The following is a 22,601-nucleotide window of genomic DNA, read 5'->3' as shown; positions in this document are numbered from 1 at the left end:
TGGTGTGCTCACAGCTTAAATACGATACGTGTTTTCTTCACACATGCCCCTGCCCCATTTAGAAAGTACATGGTGGAAATAACAAAGCACCAGAGGGTGCTGATGGTGGGAATTGAAACAGCTTTCATACAAGGATAATTGGAAGAGAGATGGCCAGTGGTGAAATGCTGCAAGTGTGTGAAGCTGTCTTGGGGTACATGGGTAAAGAATCATTGTCCCTTTTTTGGCTGAAGAATGGTACACTCAAAACGAGGTACACTTTCACATAGCCTGTAGGTGGTGGAATTCACATCTGCATGATGCTGTAAATGCAAGAAACTAAACCAGAGAAAACGCTTAGAAATGTTTTAGAAAATCACTGAAAAAAATGTTGCCTAGAAAATCTTTGTGATAGTTAATTATGACAGTGCCATTTCTGGCTCACACATACACCTGAGCAGTACTACTGTGTGCTGGACTTGCTCATATCCTCTTTCCTGGACATTCTTACTGTCATCTCCAGAGCCAGTCTATGCATCTAGACAGACATTGATTTTACTCCGTATAACTATTCCTTTTAAACTTTTAAGTGTGGTGTAGTAATGAATAAAAGTGAACCAACAGATTATGTGGAATTGTTGGTTTCGTATAGAAGAGCTCTGCATGTTGTAATGGCTCCCTAGTGTGCCTTTTAAAAAAATTTCCAGATAAAATGAGGTGTTTTAAATAGATAATGAAACTATTGATGATTTCATTGAATGAATGTGATATAGAAAAGTCTGTATCAGACCATGAAACGGACTGGAGAACATTAGAAAGGCAGTTTTCCCATTTTTTTAATTACCTCTGAAATACTGTTACCACATAAGTGGAGGTATAAACCAATTTATTTTAGTACTCGGTTTTAATTGTTGGAAGGAAAATGTCTGTGTAGACCTCAAAGCTAAGCAGGAAGATTGCTGTGTAATGACAGAATAAGGTGGAACTTAGTGTTAGCTGAAAATACCTCTAAGCCACAATCTGTATTTCCAAGAAATATGGAGTGTGCTGTATTTAAAAAAGATGCATACTAAAATACATGGAACCCATCCAAGTGGAGAAAAAATCCATCATAAAAATGAGGCCATCTTATTTTAGTAAAGTGCATGAAACTTTTGGAGGTATGGTTGCCTATTATAATGATGTCATTCTTTTTTTTTTTTAAGAGGCGAAGAGTATGGCTGCTTATAGGTCTTGATGGAACGATGATGTTCCTTCTTTTCTGTGTTACCAAAGAAGTCAGATGATATATTAAAAGATTGAGCAATTAGAGTTTTTTGCTTTTATTTACTATATTAATAAACCCAAAACCTCTAAATTTTTCACCCTGTGACAATCTTACATAGTATTCTATCACCTAATTCACACCAGTGTAGATTCTAATTCTTCCCAGAGGGTAGGCAATTTTCTCCATGGACAAAGGTCAAACAGTGTTGTCCAGGGGGGTAGAACACTTCAAAACAGGCAGAGAAATATTCTCTGCATTCTGGGTTCCCACAGAGCAAGATGGAATGAAGAAAGCTGAGAGATGAGTTATCTCTGCAGCCACTGCCAATAATGATTTTGTGTCTCATTTGGCCTTTACCCTTTTTCTGCAAGCCATTATTTCTAAAACTCTGTCATATATTCCCGTCTCTCTGACCCGCACCACTTTGAACCAGCACTCACTTTGAGCTTGTGTACTCCTCCCTATTTGTTCACCAGTGATACCACTTAAAAATAGCTGTGCCTCTGTGCTTCCATTTGTGCTGGCACAGCTTGTAGTGTTTGCAAGTTCTCCTGCTTTAGCTGATGTAAGGGAAACAGACCGTTTCATGTTTTATGTTATACACTAGGTATCCCAAATATTTTACTTCCATTATGATTCCATAAAATTACCCTTAGCTCACTCTTACATTTGCAGTCTGCCACTAAAATACCAAGGTGTTTTTTTTCTTCAGAAACTTACTTCAGTCAAAAAAAAATTATTTTGACAGTTAAGGATTTGCAAGTCTCTTAGTTATAGAATATCACCCATCCCTACCTTTTTTGATGTAAGTTTTGAACCAGGATAGTTTATATTCTGGATACTGTAGTGAAGGGGAGCTGATTATTGAAGAGCCTTTAAAATAAGCAATTACTGGCATGTAGCTTCCTTAGATATTGTTTGCATGATCTTGAAATATGATTTGAAATGAATGTGAGATCAGTAGCTTGAATCTGTATTTCAGAGTTTTTTAGTTAAGTATTTTACTTGATAGAGTTCATATCTAAGAACTGGAAGGCGAAGAACAGAACAGGAAACATTGTATATGATGAATTCTGAATTAAACAGAATTGAAATTTGCTTTTGCCTGTTAAAAGTGAATTTGTATACTTTTTCCCATCTTTAATTTAAAACTTTAAAAAATAACACAACAAAATACCTAACATGCCTAAGACACCACGGAAACTATGACATTTTCTATACTTTATGCTTCTTTTGGTACGGGTTTATGTAGTATTATTTCGGAAGAAAAAGTATGATACAAAAGTAAGATTGATGTTATAAATTTAAACATATTCCCATTTTTGCTATATTTTTGTATTCAGTGTTTAAAACCTCCCTTCCTATAAAGCAAAAGACTGAATTTTGGCTTTTGAAGCAAGCTCTGAATTGAAACAGGTAATTGCAGAACCCCAGAGCCAACCAGGATTTGAGAATTCTGTGCTTCTGGTTGGCGTGTGGAAGTTTTCTGTGTTAGCCCTGAACCTGGACAAATCGATTGACTCTACAGATTTGAAGGCTTCACGGCAGACTGGGCCCCAAATTTTGACAGTTCATTGCCATCTCTAGTTTGCTTTTAAAAATCACTGGATGTGACCCAATAGCCTCATAGCTGTTTTTTTCCTACTGCTTCACACAGCATTGAGATAAATGCACAGAAGCTACTAGTGGACTTTGTGCTGCTGTGCAAGCAGTTATCATGGTTCTCGGTTGAATTTACCAAAGAATAGATTTTTTTTTTCCTGGATTTCCTGGGTATTTACCATGTGTTTTTGGAACAGGTGTCTTTTAGTAGTTCGCAAAGTATTTCTCACTAAGTTACACTTACCCTGAGTAGCTTTATTTCTGCATCTGTCTTGAGTCCAAATTGTTGTTGGCCTCTTACTGTCTTATTTCTACTACTGACCTGTTAAATGTTGTTTCCTTGCTATTTGCTTTCCCTTTTCATCGTCAGTGTCAGTCCAAAAAGATGATCCTTTAATACACAAGATGCAAAACCTGGCTTTATTTTAGAGAGCTGAAATACTGTGATGCTTTTCTTGATTTGTATAATTTTCATTTTAACATTTCTTAGCTCAAAATGAGCCACTGTGTGCAGAGGTAACTTAAAACAGGAATGTTTTCATGAAACTGACAAATTTAATATTATCTAGCCTTTAAAGTAATTCTGATTATCCTTGCAGCTACCAGTTTTCAAATTCTAGCATTATTTTACTGCTTACTCTTATTATACCTTAAGTAAATAATTTCTATCTCACATACTTTAAAAGTGAGGACTGCAAGCCAAGAAATAATGTTGATTTTGATAGCACTTTGGGTTTTTTATAGTTAAAAGTCAGTCCTAAAGACTGAGGCGAAAAATAGATTTGAACTTGAAGTGAAAGATCAAAGACTACTGTTTCAGTCCAAATCAAATGTGTTCTCAACTATATATTCCTGGAAAATAAGCTTTCAAAAAGCTTATACTCTAGCTTTTGTTCAGGCATAGTTACTTGATATATTTAGCGAATACTGATGGGTCATTTTTCAATCCTGAAAAAAGGATTGAAAAATCCTTTTAAAAGCTGAAAGCAATCAAATTAGTTCTAGTCATTTCTGAACTGATCAGATCAAAGGTATGTCTGGTCTAATATCTTGCTCCAACCAGGTCAAAAATAGCTAACATAGACACCTAGCTATGAACTGGACAAGTAAATAGCAGTACATCTCTGGTGTGCTTTGGTAGCATCCATCAATTCGTATTTTAAGACCTGCATCTCTGTTTTTGCAGTTGTCACTTACACAATACCTACCTGAGACAGAGGATTCCCTAACGCTCTTATGATTCTTTGTTATGTAATTCCCTAGAATACTTGATCATTTTTCAGTAGAAACCATATCTGTGGTTTTCAGCCAAAAGACTGGGTTTAGTTTTACTCCAAGAAGATGCTATCCACTGAGGAATCATTTATACCTATTGGTAAACATAGATTTAACCTTTAAGTCACAAAGTTCATGGCACTTAATGAGACCTTAAAGTTATCTCCTTCTTTGTTGTATTTTTCTCTTGAGTTTTTTGATGATGTTTGGTTTACTTTTGTTCATGGGGATGTGTGCTGTGGTAGTAGTGCCAGATGGGCTTGTGGCTGTTTGTTTCTAGATTTAAGTTGGAATGTATAAAGCCAGTATCTTGTTCATGAGAATTCACACTGATTCAATGGGTAAAATCTGGGGTTTGACTCTGAGAATTAGATTTACCATCATTGTCCTATTTGCCAGTTGCCATTTCATGTTCAAGTCCCTACTGTGTGATACACTGTGACTTCTTAATATTGCTGAACTTCATTAGAACTGCTATTTGTTCTTCTTGTATTTGGAAAAAGTAATTTTTTTCATGAAAGTATAGAGCTAATTAGGGTAATTAATAATTCATAGACGCGTGTGGAATTAAATTTTAATGGGTCCAATGGAAGTGAAGGAGTGACAGCTGTTTCACGTAACTGCTAACAGTCATTAAATAATGTGAATGATTTCATTTGCATGGAAAATTGATAGGGACAACTGGCTTTTTATCTTGGCTCTTCAGTTAGCAGCATGTGTAATTATTTTTCAAAGTACTTAATTTTGCTTGTTGTTTTGTTTGGTTTCTTTCAGGATGGATTAGATGCTCTGGTATATGACTTGGATTTTCCTGCCTTAAGAAAAAACAAGAACATTGACAACTTCTTAAACAGGTGTAAGTATTTAATGTTTAATTTACTAAGTAACAGAAGTTTATAGTATCAAAAAGAAAACACCTCTTCTAGCTCTTTGAAGAGCAGCTAGGGATTTGGTGTGCATTGAGTTTTTGGGTGCAAGTTGTTGTAAGAGTCTTATTTATTTATTTTTCAGTGAGAAGTGACAGCTGCCTATACAAATCTTATCTCCAGCAACTGAATGTCCAGTCTGTTGCCTTGCCTGTGGTGGCACAAAGCCTTTTAAGAGAAAGGCCTGTTCTCTTTGTTAGGGCAACTCCCTGGATTCCCATAACTTGTTTTCTAATTTCATATACAAGATATCATAAGCAATTAACAGTAAAATGACAGAATGATGTATACAATGTCAGGAAACAGTATTAAATAATAACAGACTGGAGCACACATTTTGTAGGCTGTTGGTTTTTTTTTTTTTTTTTAGTATAAAAGCTCTCTTTTCATGAAAACTTCATACTGCATAGCTGATACATTCACTTGTGTATGTGGCTGATGTGTCTGCAGAATTGTCTGCATTTACTCTGTATTTGGCCACTACCAGATTTCCTGCATGTTATACTCTATAATAACATTTTAAAGTAATAAAGTTTGTTTTTTAAATAGAAATCATAGTTCCATAATTTTCATAATTGAAAAAACCAAACCACAAACAAAACCCCAAAACGGCGTTTAAGAATCAAATCTTTTCTAAAGGCTGCCAAAAGGAGAAGCTCTGAAGAATATGGCAGAAATGTTTGCTGATTGAAGACTTGCTTCTGCCTGTGGACTAATGGGCAAACCTTGAAATTAAGCTAATATTTTTAGATTTTTATGGGCTTAAGTATCTCAGTTGAATTCTATAATAAATGTTTTTTGTGGGAAATATAAAGTAATTTGACTAAAATAATTTTTGTCTTTGCTTCATTGAAATTTATGTGGGGCTTTTTTCTGTTTCCAAGGTCTTCTCAAATGGTTTATTGAGTGCAGCTGTAACCTGTGATAGTGAATTTGTGGTGTTCATTTTACATGATTCTCCATTTGTGTGAATATATGAATCCACTAGTTGATGGCTCACTTGCACATAAGCTGGTTACTGAAAGCCTAAGCTCAAATGTTCTGTTTAACTTTTAACAGTTCAAACTATATTGATACCATATGCTGAGTTACATGCACATTTTGTATACTCAGTTATTTACTGAGAAGGTGTGGTGAAACTCTTGGAGAAAAGAGAAGTTGTATTAGGCAAAGGAAATAGTCATTGCAACAGATAGTTTGAATGTAATTTTTATGAGTAGTGAAATCATTAGTGAGTCTCAAAAAGCTTCACTTTTGCAATTGGGGCTGAGTGAAAGAAAACTTTTACATTAACAGACTGATAATGAATATCTTTTAGGTATAAATTATATCCTGTGTAAGATGTGACCTGAAGTAATCTGAAAGTGGAGAACAGAACATATTAGTTCCCTTCAAACTGCCTTTAGAATATTAACTTGCAGCGTTTGCTGAAATATGAAAGCAAGCTGTGGATGTGCAAGTAGTGGCCTTAGAGGGAACACTGAAGTCTAGTTTGCCTTGAATTTCTATAGTTAAAAAGACATTTTTGTGTTTATTGTAGTTTTATTAGAAGGCTATTTTAAATATCTTTTATGCAGTATTAGCTGCCTGTTTTGCACCATTATTGCAGAAATTTAAAATACATTTCTAGATGGCAAATAAAATGGGAGTTTGCTTCCTTTATTTTATAGACTGATTGCCCTGTGAACCACTCCCTATCCCCTCTTTACTTATTTCTGCCTCTACCAGCTGAGGTTATGAGGATGATTTTTGCAGATGTAGAACCTGAGTGATCTTCTACCATATAGAATTAAAAGAATAAAGAAATGAGTATTAAAGGTATCCGAGAGCCCTGCTTTGCAGTGGTGACTCAGTTTATTTCAAGGCAGCATCTAAGCCTATAACCAAAGTTCAGGGCAAGTTGGAGAAGGCGATGTTTTGCTGTGGGAGCCACCCCAGCTGTTCATACAGCATAAGCTGGCCAGGTCCTCCACTGGTCCTGGGAGATAAGGAACTGCCAATGAAGTATATTGCAGCCTGACAAACCTTGTATAATAGATCTTAGAATATGGAGGTCGAATTTCCAGCACTGTTGTTACTGTAACATAGTCTGAAGATACCTGTTAACACTCAGTTATCTCAAGGAGTAAATTTCAATTTGCAACTGATCACAAGCTTGGTTTACGTTATTTTAAAATCCTTACCTTAGGTTGCTCTTCAGATATATTTTCCTTAATTGTGCTTTGTTCGTAGGCAAGGCTTGTGGTTGAATACCATGTAAAGGATTCATACTATGCTTCACTTTCTTTTGCACCAATGTCAGGCTTTTTCATTCAGAAGTGGTGAACCTCCTGTTGTGAGATTACTAGGCTGGAAGTTAACAATAGCTAGAAAATTGCTGTCATGAAAATTGCTGTATTTTAGTTCTGTATAGTCTTGCTCCTCCTCTACTGTAGGCCAGTTGGCACCAGGGGAAATAAGAAATTATTTGTTGGAACCCCTGAATATTTTGATCCCTGTGTGAAAGAATTTGTCAGAATTTAGAATTTTGCTGTAATTTACCAGAATCAACCTGTGTTGTGCTGCGTTGTAAAGGGGTTGGCTTTACATTAGATAGTAATGCCACAGAGTATTTATTCAAACAGAACTATGTTTGTTCCTGTTGCAGTAATAAAATCTTACTGAATTTTTATTGTACATAGGCTGCTTTTGTTTTAGGTCGTGGCCTGTGTAGGCAGAAATCGAATGATAATTTTCTGTCAAGTGCCTCCTCATTTTGTAACATTTGAACTTAAAATATTTTATTTCTCCTCCTTTTTCTTCCGCAGTCCTTACTTCTCTCTAAACTTTGCTTTTAGGCCTAGAATATTATTTTTGAAAATTAAACATTGTTGCATAATTTATTTTATTAGAAGCATATCTGTTTTAGTAGAACTTCCTGGCTTTTAGAAATACTGAAGCATGAAGCTTTTCTACATAGTCTCATGCCAGTGTTGACCCACATGGATTAAAATAGACTGTTTTAATCTTTTACCAAATTTGGAATTAGAATATCTGCCCACAGGGAGTTTGTAAATTATTCTAGTTTATAGAATGACAGGTTTATATAAATAATTGCAATGATTCCCAGTGCATGTTTTAAATTAAAATCTACTTTTTTTGAGTATTAGGAATCATGAAAGTGCAGAAAAGCGGAACTTTTTTCTAAAAATATTTTTTCAAGTGTCTTGTAGTGTATTTTCTGATACGCTTTCCCAGATGTGTTGCATATTTATTCAAAAATAACCTTATTATACTGATCAGCTTGCAAGCAGGCTCATGCTGGATATGAAATTTTTGCATAGCTTTTTTTTTTTTCTGCAGGTAATTATTTTTAAAAAATTCCTAAATTAAGATCTCCTGTAATATGATTGTACGGTAGAGTAATTGCATTAGGTTTTGTCAGGTTTTGGTTACTGTGGTCATGAGAATGAGGTCATGCATTCTGCAGAGAGTTTTTCAATGGGAAGGTAGGTTCTTTGAGCAGCACTTCTAAAATCTACGAGAAACTGAAATTAGAGAAATGGGTTTAATTAAATTGACTGTATATGAAATGTGAATTTTGTTCTGTGTAGATAAAGACACAGTAAATAAAATGAGAGATCTGCGCATGAAAGCCGAAGATTATGAAGTGGTGAAGGTGATCGGTAGAGGGGCATTCGGGGAGGTTCAGTTGGTAAGTTAAGTTTCTATTTGTACATTTGAATGTATTCTATAGTGTTTGCTCATGCATCTGTTTCTCAGTGTAGTGTTCTGAAGATGCAGTCTTAAATATTAAAGCCTTTAGATCAGTGAAATTTTGTTCCTTTATATTTCATGGAAATGTTTTTGGAAACGTTGTATTTCGGTCCTGTCCAAGTGCACAAGTACTTGTTTTGCGTTGTAGTCTTCTCTCTTAGAATAAAATTCAATGTGTATTCTCATAATCAAGAAAATTAGCCTTTACCACTGTTTACATGGACACTTGAAGTCTTAAAGGCTAGAAGAGTTTCTGCCAGTTCAGGGACTGCGCCAGATTTTTGTGGACATAGTTCTCACAGATGAGAGATGTGTGTTGTTTGTGATAGGTTAGCAGCCAGGCTTGTTCATCCTGCTTTATTTAATTGAGTGCTGGTGGGAGAAACTGGAAATACAGCAGCAAGTATACACATCTGCTAATGAACTCTGGAAAATGCTCATAGTTTTAACTTTATGGTATTTAACAACACTAACTGCCAATATTTGTTCTTTTAAAGGCGCATACATGCGAATTATGTGACTCTTATGCCTATGGATTTCTGTGTTGAATTGTTCTAGCAAGTATTTTAAAAGTAATGCATTGTCAGATATAATTATTTTGTGGACCTACGGTATATAATCCTTTATAGTAATGTGAAGAGTCTTATAAAACGTATTAAATGGTAGAGCAGGAAAAGTAATGCTTTCAGTGATGTTCATCGTGTGTTAATATGGCAAACTACTATGTTCCGCGTGTCACATTTGTCTTCACAGGTAAGGCATAAATCCTCAAGGAGAGTGTATGCTATGAAGCTTCTGAGCAAATTTGAGATGATAAAAAGATCAGATTCTGCATTCTTCTGGGAAGAAAGGGATATTATGGCTTTTGCTAATAGTCCCTGGGTTGTTCAGGTAAAGTGATACTACTTTAAAAATATTGACATTGTACAATAGTTTGGTTGCAACACTGCATGACTTGGAATTACATGTTTCAAAGTCTCTTTTTTTGGTTTTTTGGTCTGCTAGGGAATACACGACTAACATTGGGAATGCTGTACAAAAGAGCAGGTATTGCACTTGCTTCAAACTGTATTTTATCACAACAAGATAAACTATTCTGTTTATTATTAAAACTCTTTGCCAGATATATATTGGTGTATCTGCTCCATAGCAATTATTTGAGGCATCCAGCATACTAGAAAGACATACTTAAGACACAGCTTCTGTGTATTCTAATTTCTGTGTGTATCTTTGATTCAAATTTTGCCTGCTCTGGCTATTTTTTCCTCATTTTAGTGTTGTCACTGACAGTTTTTTGGGAGGTACTGCTGCCTTTGAAATTCTAAGGAGCATGCCTGAACCAATCATCATGCATTGTGTGTGCACATGTCAGCTTGTTAATTTAAACTGTTTTTACCCTTAAGCATATAAATTCTTCTGTTAGGTTGGAATTACACAAACTCATTCAAGATTTACCCAAGTCAGATGGGTAACTGCATTACTATCTGTCTGGATGGAATTAAACTTAAGCATTTCGTACAACTTTAAGTAAAGAAAAATCTGCTTGCGCTACTGATGTTGAACAGAGGGCTGACAACTTTGAGGGAGATATTTTTATTCTTTAAAGTTTAGGCTTATTTTCTATATAATAAATGTTGACAATAAAAAGTAAACATTTAGTGATAATACAAATGGAATTGGGCAGATGTTTGCAATACAGTAGTTTCATGTTTGTGTATGTGTCAGCTAGCATCCCAGTGAGAAAAGAAGCATTTTGTCATCTTAATGTAATGAGCATTCTTTGAAATTATCTCAAAATTCATTGTACCAAATTCACTAATCTTGATTTGTAACCAGCACTTCTTCCACGGTAATATAAAGGGATGGAGGATCTGGCTAAAATTTGCTCTAGAGGTTAATTTCTTTTTAGGAAGTCTGCAGGATAATGAGAATTGCTGCAGTAATTGTAGAAATTCTGTTACTTTGGAAATCAGTTTTCTCAGAAATGCCTTTGATTGCCAACAAGCAAAATATTAAAGATAACTGGAATATTAAGTGGCTTACTTTTTGTTTTTGCTTTTTGCAGTTATTTTATGCATTCCAAGATGACCGTTACCTGTACATGGTGATGGAATACATGCCTGGCGGGGACCTTGTGAATTTAATGAGTAACTACGATGTTCCAGAGAAATGGGCAAGATTTTATACTGCTGAAGTTGTACTTGCATTAGATGCAATTCACTCAATGGGTTTTATACACAGGTAAGAAAGAAGATGTCACATAGGGTTGTTTATTTCCTGATGCTACTGCAATTACTTCAGTTTAGGCAGTTTTAAAATTCAAGATATTACTTCCTTATTGTTGTTACATAATTATTCCATCTTACAAATTGCAAAGTTGTTGCCATCAGAAACTAAGTCTGAGGTGATACAGTAAAAGTGTTCCTCAGTTTGGGGAGCAATAAAATTGTCCCACTTTACCAAGAGATAACAAGAACAAAAATGGTATGAGCATGTTGACCCCAAAATGGCTCTTTCCTTTTGATTAGAAAAAGCTGTTTAGGGAATTTGATCACAGTAGTATCCACTGTTAGGAATTAATTCTCTGCTAGGCATTTGAAGCCTCAGTGACCCATTATACAAGAATCTGTGAACAATGTGAGGAAGATTTCCCAGCCATATGTTTCCTTGTAAGGGGCAAGATGGAAAATTGAGATGCAGAGCAAAGGGACTTGTATTAGTTTCATATTATGTACTTGCCCTAAAGAGAAATGTAATAATTTCTCAGATAGGTTGAGAAGTTTTCTTTTTGGTATTTGAACTTGTATCTGTTGCTAGCCTTTTAAAAATTGTATTAACTAGGAGCAGAAGAATAACTTTTTTCAACCGAAAATACAGGAAGACTTTGAGTAGTGTGTAGTATACCCTATAGTATATACATTTTCAGTTTGTAATTTGGTCACAGGATCAGCATTAACATGTAAGCTTTTGCAAAAAAGCAGCCACAAAGCAAAATAAATGACTAATCCATTGCTTGAGTAGGATCTAGAGCATCATTAATTATGTAGCTATGCTGAATCTAATGGGTAAATTATCTGGCTGAATGAACCATTTGTACGTGTGTATTGCAAGCTTTAGAAAGCAGGCATTAGAACATGCCAGCAGCACAGCGAGGTTTTTTTTTGTGAAAATTTAGATTATTTTGACACCAGGAGGTACTTTGGAATTTGTTTTTCCCTGTAGTTAATCTGTTCAACTCTGATGAATGAAAAGGAACTTAGGGAAAAATGAGCCTACTGCTTAATGGGTCAGGGATCAAGGGACAGAGGACATGGGAGTGGCTGAGGCTGCTGCTTTTGCCCCAGCCTTCATTGAGAAGGTCTGCTTTCAGGCCTCTTGGGTCCCTGTGCCCAGTGGCAGAGCTTGGGAGAGGGAAGCATTGCTCTGGCAGAGGAAGATGAAGCTGAGTCCTAGTTGTGCAAACTGAATGTATGTGCCCAAGGCACAAGGTGGGACATGCCAGGGGTGGTGAGGGAGCTGGCAAGTAGCCTTATGGTACTGCTCGCTGTCACCTTGGGAGGTGTGTGGGAATTGGGAGATTCCTGATGAGTGGAAGGAAACAAATGGCACACCTGTCTTGCCCCAGGAAGGGCCAGGAGGAGAGAGTCAGAGGAGCTGAAGGCTAGCCAGCCTGAGGGCAGTTGAATTAAATTCTCAGGAAACCATTTCTGAGCACAGGAAGGTGATTGTGAACAGCCTGCATGGATTTGTGAAGGGAAATGCATGTCTTCCCAAACCAGTTACCTTCTGTGTTGAGATGATGGGCTTCACTGGTGAGGCAGAGTCTTTGTCTTGACTTTAACGAGGTTGTAGATGTAGGCAGGTTAGAAAGGTACAGTTTTAACAGGTAGAACTGTCTAGATACTCTTTGAATAGATTGTGCTGTCCAGCAACAATCAGCTACCAGCAGCTCCCCAGAGGTTCGATACTGGGATCAGCACTGTCTCTGTTCACAACATGAACAGTGCTCAGGCAAGACAGAAAGCATTAGTCCCCAGTGGCCCAACAGGACTTTATAAAAAAGGTGGAGCCAGACTTGAAAAGATGAAAGGCAATGGATGACACAAGTTGCAGCAAGGAACTATAGCTATTCATTAGGAGGTTTTTTTTTCCCACTATGGGGAGGTCAAACAGTACAAGAGAAAGGTTATGGAATCTCCATCCTCAAAAAAGAAAGAAAAAAAAAAAAGAAAACTTGCCTGGATTTGACTTTGAGTAACCTAATGTAACTTTGAAGTTGAATCTGACTTTGTAGCTATCCATCAGGCAGCTGAGAGTCTTACAAAAATCTCTCCCAATCAAAATTATTCTGTGAGTCTACTGGTACATTTGCACTACATTTCATCTGATGGTTATGACCAGAGTTCTCCTTTTAGGTCTCCGAAATATACTTCTCCTGAAATTTGTGTTACATTATCTTGATAATTGTTTCTTACTGCTATTCTGTGTCAGTATATTCAATAACATCAACATGCTGCACTTTACCAGTTACTTTATGAAAACTTCTCCAGTGAAAGTACTTGATGGAGAGGAGTATAAGTTAATGCTCCTCTTGAGTCATGGGAAAATATTTGTTCACAATAGACTTTTGAAAATGACATCCAGTTGTTGAAATAGAAGTGGTACAGAAAAGAAGCTGTGTTTTCAATGCCTTTTTGATGTAACCAGTGAGTGTTTTTTAGGAACTTGAGGTTCAAGATCAGTGTCCAGATCTATTACATTTGATGACTTTGAGGCTGTATTCTTATGTGGTCTACTTTTTAAAAATGCAATCTGTGTTGGTCGTGATACTTAGAGAAATCAGAAAAAAATGGAGGCAGCAGTGGTGCTTTAATGTTGCTGTTTTTCCATGCAATGTTGCTGAAAAGCAGTTGACTTCCATTGTTTTCATAAGTTAAATGGATTTTTTTTTATTTTTTAAAATATGTATTTTTCTTCTTTCAGAGATGTGAAGCCTGATAATATGCTGCTAGATAAAGCTGGTCATTTAAAATTAGCAGATTTTGGTACTTGTATGAAGATGAACAAGGTAAATGTGTTTATATTTTCACTTTTATGTTTGTGAAAGGAAAACATACTTAAAAGTGAAAAAAAAAAGATACTGAAAAGTTTTAAGCTAGATAAGAAGAATGCAAAGTTCCACTCTGCTCTCTTACAATTCTTCATGGTCTAGTGAAAGAAACTAGATTATCCTTAAGATCCCTTCCAACCCAAATCATTCTGTGATTCTGAGATTCATGCCTCTTATTCAGTGACAGTGTAAGGTGCAGAAATGGTTCTTCAAGTACTGTTTTCGAAAGAAACTTTCTGAAGTCAAGCCATTTATTGTCTCTAGATGCTCGGGCTTATTTCTTTAAGTCTTTTGGTATGAAAAGTTAATGCAAAGAAATGAGATGATTTTTACATAGTGTGCCAGAAATGAAAGAATCAAAACTGATGTGCCAGTTTCTGAATACCAGTTGTACTTACTAACCTTTGCTGACGTAGCGCGAAGACAAATCTGAAGGAAACAGGTATCATAGAATGATTTATTTTTTAAAAATGTATTCTCAAGTCATTAAAAAACATGTTTTGCAACAATATTCGAATACTCTGTAGCACTGTTCCCTACACAAAACTGACTGGTTTGTGCCAGCCTGTGCATATATTTGAGGAACACATATGGTGGAAGTCTGAAATACATGGTACTTAGTGGAGTTGGCGTAATATGTACAGTATGTTCTCACCATATTCCATTGGATTTGAGTAAATTACTGTACTTAGGTGCTGAATAAAAGGCACCGATGAAAACCAAGTGCAGGTTATTGTGTACAAATCCTAGTAGTCTTGAGCCTTGTCTTGGTTCCTCTCGTCTTTTGAAAGAGAAAATTTACTCTATAGAAGAAAAGCTGTTCAGTGTAGGAGCTTAATTTAGGATTTGCTGCATATGCAACGCTAGATTGGCATTTATTTTATTTGCTTAGTTATATATTTTTATGCAAATTTTTCTACTGATCAATTTCTAGGAATGGCATAGGATTACTTCAGAAGTGCCGGAGTGGCACTGGAAAAGGGTGTGTGGTTGCGGCTTTAGCATTCTGGATGACAGCTCCAGTGTGACTGATCTCAGTTCTGCCAGCCCTTTCTCAGGGGTGTGAGGAACATCAAACATTCTTCCCACCTGTTACCTGCTTTGAAGTCTCCCTTCTTAGGTTTTCAAAGCCTTATCTACCTTTAGTCTTCCTAGCATTCTGGCCAGAGGCCAAAAACTTGCAGTTCAGCTGTTCCTGTTATCAAAATCCCTAATTGTTGGGGTCCCTCCCCTGCCATGTTGTCCTGGGAGAGGGGCCCTGAGGGCACAGAGACGGGGCTTCCCTGTCCCTGCTCAGCCTCGTTCCCATTGGTTGGTTTGTGTTCCCTGCGCGGGCAGAAGGACCCTTGGGCCGGTGATTGAACAGTTCCTCCGCTGAGCCCCGGCCTTGCGGCTGGAGAAATAAACATCTCTGAAACATCTAGCAAGAATCTGTCTGTCCATATATATTTCCTTTCCACGGGACTCCTGGTTTGATATATGCGTGTTGCAGTATCCCCACTGCAACAAATGGTGGAGAATTGAGAGCAGAACGATCCCCGATCCCTAAGCGACTGATTTGTGTGAGTAAACCCTGGAAACTTTGGATTCCTCTTCTTGGTTTTGCTTTGCTATTCCATATCTAAACTATGGAGGAACCGTGGGAAGACTCTTGGCTCTCAGAGCCGCATATGGACATTTATCTTAAACTTAAAATGATTCTTGAACAACGATTTGTAAATTTTAGCTTGATTCAAGCTCAAAAAGAACTGAAACGCTTCCTGGCATGGTTGTTTAAGAACTTTTTCTATGTTTCTTGGGATTTAATTCTTACCAAGGGCTTTTGGAAAACCGTTTGGACACAGTTAATACTGGAGTCAAAATATATGCCGATGGAAGAATATTTTCGTGAATATTATTTAGTTACCGAGACTGTTGAGCAATGTCAGCTGTGTCCTGGCGAAGGGAAGCCTGGCGCAGGGACCGTGCGGCCCAGGCCACGTGCACCGAGCGCTCTGGGAGCAGCAGCGAGGCAGTTCCCGCGTGCGGGCGGAGCCAAGCGAGCCGCAGTGTCGGTGGTGGAGCGAGGCGCGGCGGGAGCGGCGGGACCCGGCGGTGCCCGCACGGCCGCGTGCAGCACGTGGTGGAGCGAGCCCCGTGAACGCCCGACCGAGAGGGGAGGCGCGCGGGCAGCGGCTGGCGGCAGCGGCGGTGGAGCGGAGCCGCGCCCAGCCGAGACGCGCGCTGGAGCAGGGCGCGGGGGTATCGTCGCCCGGGGGCCCGGCCGAGACGTGGATGCAGCGCCCGGCATTGGCAGCGAAGCTGCGACCAGAGGAGGCAACGCGCGGAGAACTGAGCGGCGCGGCCCGGCCCGGCCCGCGCAGCCCCGAACGCGACCCCGGGAAGAGCGCGCAGGCACCAGCAGCCCCGACAATTCCAACACGGGAGCGACCAAAGGAGAGAGCAAAGACGCAGCGAGACAGAAAACAGCAGCCACTCGGAAAAAGGAAAAGATCATAGTACCTAAGATCTTAGGGATAGTAAAATGGTATAATGTTAAGCAAAATTATGGTTTTATAACAAGGTGTGACAACCAGCAAGACATATTCGTGCATAGAACTGCTATTAAAAAGAATAACCCTGAAAAATGCATCCCAAGCTTGGGAGATGGAGAGGTGGTGGAATTTAAAATTATACGAGGTAGAAAAGGGTTACAAGCATCGCAGGTCACTGGGCCTGATGGTGTTCCTGTAAAAGGCAGTATATATGCAAAAAATCGTAGTCATGTTAGACAGTATCTCTATTGTAAAACCCCCCTACAGTCTCCCTTTCCTAATCCCACCTTTCCCTTTTACCCTATGTCCTATTACCCCCAGTGTATTCCCAATCCGTTTTTTCACCCATGGTTTCCCTCACAAAACCATGCTTTTGCCAATTGTTTCCCCAAAAATCCCTTTCCAATGCCGAGTGGGGGATGAAAAGGGGGAGGGAAGAAAATAAACCCTCTCCTGCCTCAGTTTCCCCACAAAGCATGCTCAGAGAGTTCTGTCTCCCTTCTGTCAGCCCTAAGATGTTCCACAGGATCTGTTTGGACATTTAAAGACTCAGGAGGGTGGCTTGTTTTGTTTTGAAACTGTTCTTGTAATGTTTATCCAGTTGTTTTCATTCTCCTTTTATTAAAATAAAACGGGTGAGGTGTTGGGGTCCCTCCCCTGCCGTGTAGCCCTGGGAGAGGGGCCCTGAGGGCACAGACACGGGGATTCCCTGCCCCTGCTCAGCCTTGTTCCCATTGGTTGGTTTGTGTTCCCTGCGCGGGCAGAAGGACCCTTGGGCCGGTGACTGGAACAGTTTCTCGGGCAGAGCTCCGGCCATGCGGCTGGAGAAATAAACATCTCTCTGAAACATCTAGCAAGAATCTGTCTGTCCATATATATTTCCCTTCCACGGGACTCCTGGTTTGATATATGCGTGTTGCAGTATCCCCACTGCAACACCTAATGTTGACCCATTTATGCTAACAGAGGAGCTTTCACTGTTTACAGTACATCCTGTCAGCAAATGACACATTTCTATTTATACAGGCATGAGTGGCTGTGTGGTGTGTGCGGGGCCTAGATGCAATTCTGATTACTTCTTGGATACTAACTGAGGTTTTTAAAGTAACTTCCACTGTGTTTGACAGATCTAGTGCTTTGTTCTGGCTTTAGCAGCTTAGACTTCAAAAATACAAAAAATCCATTTAAAAAAGAATGTTTGTTGACAAAATTTGATGTGGATCTGTTGATGTTGCTTAGGCTGCATAAACTCATGGAACTTACTGGCAATTTGGGCCTGGCTGATTTCTTCTCCTTTGTAGGAAGGAATGGTACGATGTGACACGGCTGTGGGAACACCTGACTACATCTCTCCTGAAGTACTGAAGTCCCAGGGAGGGGATGGTTACTATGGGCGGGAATGTGACTGGTGGTCAGTTGGAGTCTTCTTGTATGAGATGCTTGTAGGTGAGTAGTGGGATCATCAAAATAGACTGCACTACGCTACTTAAGTAGGATCCCATGTTAAAATCACTCTTGTTTTTAACATTATTACTCTTCTGGCATAAGCTGTGGTTTACAGATCCTGGTATTTACAGAATATATTTTAGAAAACTTCTGGTAGAGTTCTCAAACATTTGTCCTTGCCTCTTGTTCGCTTGATTGCACATATTGTTGTATATGTAATTCAAATATTGCAAATCAAGTCTGCAATAATTTTGATCTGCTTTTTAATGTTCGTGGTTCTGCTTTTTCAGGCGATACACCTTTTTATGCAGATTCTTTGGTTGGAACGTACAGTAAGATTATGAACCATAAGAACTCCCTTACTTTCCCTGATGACAGTGACATTTCTAAAGAGGCAAAAAACCTTATTTGTGCCTTTTTAACTGATAGGTAAGATTTGTATTTTACTCATCATGAAAGTAAGCCTTCTTTAAGAATAATTCTTGTCATGTTGAAGGAAAATGGGTATTTGTTTTGTGTGCATTCTTAAACTGCACAAATACTTGGGCAGGAATGCAGTATAACAATTTGGCCATTGCCTGAGCTGTCCATGATGGTGGAAACAGAAGCAGCAGAGCTTCTTAGAGACAAAAGTTAAACCCAAACTGTTCTGAAATGTAGCTGCTGTGGTCATATAGATACATTCTTATGAAAACTTTAGAGTTACGTCTACGTTTTACCGGAGCTTGAGCGGTATTTTACTGTCTTTGTTGTTAGATTATGCCTTAAAATGAGTCTTTCCTTCAGAATAATTTATGGAATCTCACGTGTTTGACCAAAATGCTCTTTAACAGGGAAGTGAGGCTAGGACGAAATGGTGTAGAAGAAATTAAACGGCACCTTTTCTTCAAAAATGATCAGTGGGCTTGGGAAACACTCAGAGACAGTAAGTACAGTGCTTTTCTCAGAAATGATGGTCTGGTTTATGTATGTATCATGTTAGCAAAAGGACTCTGGTTTATTTTGTTTAAAGGAGTTTAAAGTTGTATTTACTCTATACCAAGCAAAAATTTTTTTAGTGATTTGAGTACTATAATAATTATTATCATAATATTTTGCATTTTTTCTAGCTGTAGCGCCAGTTGTGCCTGACTTAAGTAGTGACATTGACACTAGTAATTTTGATGATCTGGAAGAAGACAAAGGAGAGGAAGAAACATTTCCCATACCAAAAGCATTTGTGGGCAACCAGCTTCCTTTTGTAGGATTTACATACTACAGCAACCGTCGGTACGTATGCAGAAACCAAATTAACAGTGTATTCTTTTTTTTGGCACTGTTTCTGACTCTTACCAACCATTATTTAGATTTAAGTCTATTCAGATCCTTACTAATCATTCAGAATACTGAAAATTGCTCTTTTAATATTTTAACAGTGATAACCAGTACTGCTAGGCATCATTACTTTAAAATATCACATTGTGTTGTTGAATGTCCTATTCTGCACTGAGAAGATTTTATAGTGATGCTGCAGAAGCTGAGCAGGAAAAATCCACTGTTGCCACTACTAGGCAGAGCTGTCTGCAGAGCACTGAGTTGTGTGTGTAGAGTCATGAATCAGGGTTTGAAAGTCCGTTTGTTTTACTGCAAATTACTGTCCCTGAGCTGTATATGAAGTTTCCATACTTTACATCAGTGTTTTAGTGTGCAGTAAATTAAACCTTGGCTTACTAGCAATATTTCCTATTTGCCTGCTTTCTGCTTCATAATTTTTCTTTTTTTTTAAGTACACATCCACTGCAGAGTGAGATTGTGATGCTTTATGGTTTTCACTATTGCTTGAAAGACTTCTAAACTACATCAGTTAAAATGTATTAGTTCATGCTTTCAATAGTCATTATTATTGTAGGCCCTATGGTTAGCTATATCTACATTCAAAAATCTCAATAACTCTTTATTACTTGGAAAGCTGTTTTAATTGTGGTGTCAGGCTTAAAATGGGCTAAAACTTCTACTAGAACTGTCAGATAGAGGCTGTTAGTTTTAGTAGCATTTCTGGATAGGAAAATCTTAAAGGAAATAAATCTGGTTTTCGTCCTTGCATAGAAGAGGAAACAATTGTCCAAGCTTGTGGTGAAATTCTTTCCATCTCTGCAAAGAGTTGGATTTGTTGTTACTTTTTGCCATGGTAAGGTGTAGAAGGACTTGCAGGCTTTCCATACACTTTGGGTGAGTTCAGCAGTTCAAGAGTTTCACCTACTGTTCTCACTTTAGTCTGTAACTTTGAAAAGTTTTAATTTTTGCCTTGCAGGAATATTTTGGAATATATTGTCAAGAAGTAGCATTTTACGAGCTTGTTAGTAACAGAATTTCTTGCTTCCCCGTTTTCCTGTTTGGGTGACAGTACCAGGAATTTAGAGAGCTAAGTGGCTGTGTTCTTGCTGTCACTGAACAGCTCTGCTCCTCCCTGCTACTATCATAACTTTGTAGGCTTACTAGAACTATAATGCTGGCCTAGAATTGAATTTTGTCCTGTGATATTCTGCTGTGGTGTGATGGTCTTGAAAACTCTGAAATGACTAGTCATGCTTGCTAAACCTGTAATCATAACTTTTGTTTTCTTTTTGTACTGGAAACAGTTCAAGTATTAAAAGAAAAATAAATCTGTATTTGGCCATTTTAACACAGGTTTTGGAATACCAGCTGAGAACGCTTTGTAGCCCTATCTGGCTTGCGAGTTCTCTTCTAGATTTGATGGAGCTGGTGCTGTGCCTAAGTATCACATTCTCACTGCTCAACAACCCTGGTGTGTAAAATATGGTGGCTTCTTGTGCTCCAAACAGCAAGCCTGATTCTATAAGGAAACAGCTTCATTTCCACTTTGTCATTTGATTGTCTGAAAGCTGGCCTGATGTTTAATTTGACCGTGGTTTGGAGATGCCTTTGATTTTACCCTCCTTGATCTTTTGGAGAGGTTTTTTTGCATCTGAAAAGATCCACGCGAAACAAAAAGAGGATGTGTCCATCTTTCTCAGCTGGTGTGTTGGAGAGTTATTCCTCACATAATCTGATGCCCTTAATAGATACTTTATGTCTCTTTAGAGCAGTTACCAGGCCAAGAATGTCACATGAAATACCAAAGGAATTTAAAAATAGTAATTTGTATTTGTTTACCTGACTCTTTAGAATCATCACAACTAGAAATTTATGGTATTTTTAGAAAACATTTATGTAAAATGAGAACACTGGCTTCAGGGCAAACTTTTTGTGTGTGGAACTCTTAGTAACTTTGTTGAAAGTCACACAATCTCTGCAGACTTTGCTTCATTACTGCTACTTGCTGCATAAGTGCCTGAGTAAATATTTATGGGATGGAAGCCAATGAGAGTGTTGTAACCAAGGAAAGCAAAGTTTCTTTTAATTATTATTTAAAAAAAGAAAAGTGGTTGTATTAGTATTTGGCAGAAATCCTTTTTTTCTGGAGGCCTTCTATTGCAGCTTTCTACTTTAACCTTTATAATAAATTGAATTTTTCAATTATATGTGCTTAAATCTGATTATGTTACTATTTGATTATCCATATTTTGGAGCAATAAATCTGGGAGTTATATTTTAGGATGTCTGTATTATCTTAATATTTTTTTCATAATCTTGCCTTTAAACAGCTCTTCAAATAAAACTTTAAAAAATGTTTTTGCAGGTATTTAGGTGTCCCTGCAGAAAATTCCAATGATAACAGAACAGGCTCCAGTGTGGACAAAAGTGTGGTATGTCTTCATATTTACTGTATCCTAATAAAGAGTCTACTGCACATATAGGCATAAACTGTTTTGAGTTAGAAATGTTTCAAGTTGTCTCAGTGTTTGGGATATGAGAAATCGATGCATAATTTTTAGCTCTTTAGTATGGCCTCCCTCATAAAGCTATTGGAAAAGCAGAATTTCACTTCTTAATGTAACATTGATTTTCCTGAATTGAGTAAAATAGCCAAAATGTTTTGTGGAAAAGGATTCACAGTTTTTATCTTTAGAAATATCAAAGTGCTTGTGCAGTGGTTTTTAGAGTACCTTATCAATCCTGGGTATCTTTGTGGCAACCATGGGGAGTCTGGACTTCCAGTGAATTAAGTGGGAGGTGGAAGATAATGTACCAAACTTGGGCATTCTGCTCCTTCACAAGCCTTCCCCACAAGCTGTTGGGAGTTGGGGCATTGAGGATCTGCATTTCTAGAGCAGTTCACCTAGCAAGAAATGGTCAGGAATTCTTTCTTGGGAATACTCATTCCCAAGCATCTTGGCAGTCAGGTTTCTGGCAAGATATGCTAAGGTGTTTGAGACTTGGTTGAATGCTTGGATTCTATGTAAGTTCTGATATAAATCAAGCTATTCCCTGAGACTGGTTTGATATTTTACAAATTACATTCTTTCCAGAAGAAAGCATGGTCAAAAAATTAATAATTAACTCTAAAAGAAATCTTGGCTTTGACTATGATCTACTTTGTTAGTATATTTTTCTGTTTTCTGTTGAGAGTAGAAGAGATACTGATTTGTGTTCCCTTTTCTCTTAAACTGGCAATAAAAAGGTTTAAGGACACATGGCACTACCCAGAGAAAATTTGTACAGGGCAGGGGAACTGATTATGTCCTTTATTGGGCAACTGAATTTATTCGTTGACATGGCTTGATTCTTTTTGTATATTGATGTGTTTGATATATTTTCTTTTCCTA

At 37.8% G+C, this 22,601-nt stretch overlaps 1 protein-coding gene across 6 annotated transcripts in view; it reads left to right on the top strand.

Annotated features, from left to right (window-relative positions):
- ROCK1 (Rho associated coiled-coil containing protein kinase 1) overlaps positions 1-22,601 on the top strand; it is an 87,840-nt gene that overhangs the window by 27,640 nt on the left and 37,599 nt on the right. For all 6 annotated transcript variants that reach the window (XR_004242872.1, XM_032123266.1, XM_032123258.1 and 3 more), the window contains exons 2-11: positions 4,898-4,979; positions 8,643-8,743; positions 9,559-9,696; positions 10,871-11,046; positions 13,789-13,873; positions 17,751-17,895; positions 18,186-18,324; positions 18,729-18,820; positions 19,005-19,164; positions 21,575-21,641. Coding sequence is in view for 5 of the 6 variants with exons in the window: in XM_032123266.1 (XP_031979157.1) it covers positions 4,898-4,979; positions 8,643-8,743; positions 9,559-9,696; positions 10,871-11,046; positions 13,789-13,873; positions 17,751-17,895; positions 18,186-18,324; positions 18,729-18,820; positions 19,005-19,164; positions 21,575-21,641 (1,185 nt within the window). In the remaining variant the exon portion in view is untranslated. The remainder of the gene's footprint in view (positions 1-4,897; positions 4,980-8,642; positions 8,744-9,558; positions 9,697-10,870; positions 11,047-13,788; positions 13,874-17,750; positions 17,896-18,185; positions 18,325-18,728; positions 18,821-19,004; positions 19,165-21,574; positions 21,642-22,601) is intronic.

Source organism: Corvus moneduloides, chromosome 1, assembly GCF_009650955.1.
Source record: "Corvus moneduloides isolate bCorMon1 chromosome 1, bCorMon1.pri, whole genome shotgun sequence".
Classification (NCBI taxonomy): Eukaryota; Metazoa; Chordata; class Aves; order Passeriformes; family Corvidae; genus Corvus; species Corvus moneduloides.
The sequence above is the reverse complement of the archived record's forward strand: the minus strand, read 5'-3'. Positions and strand labels throughout refer to the sequence as shown.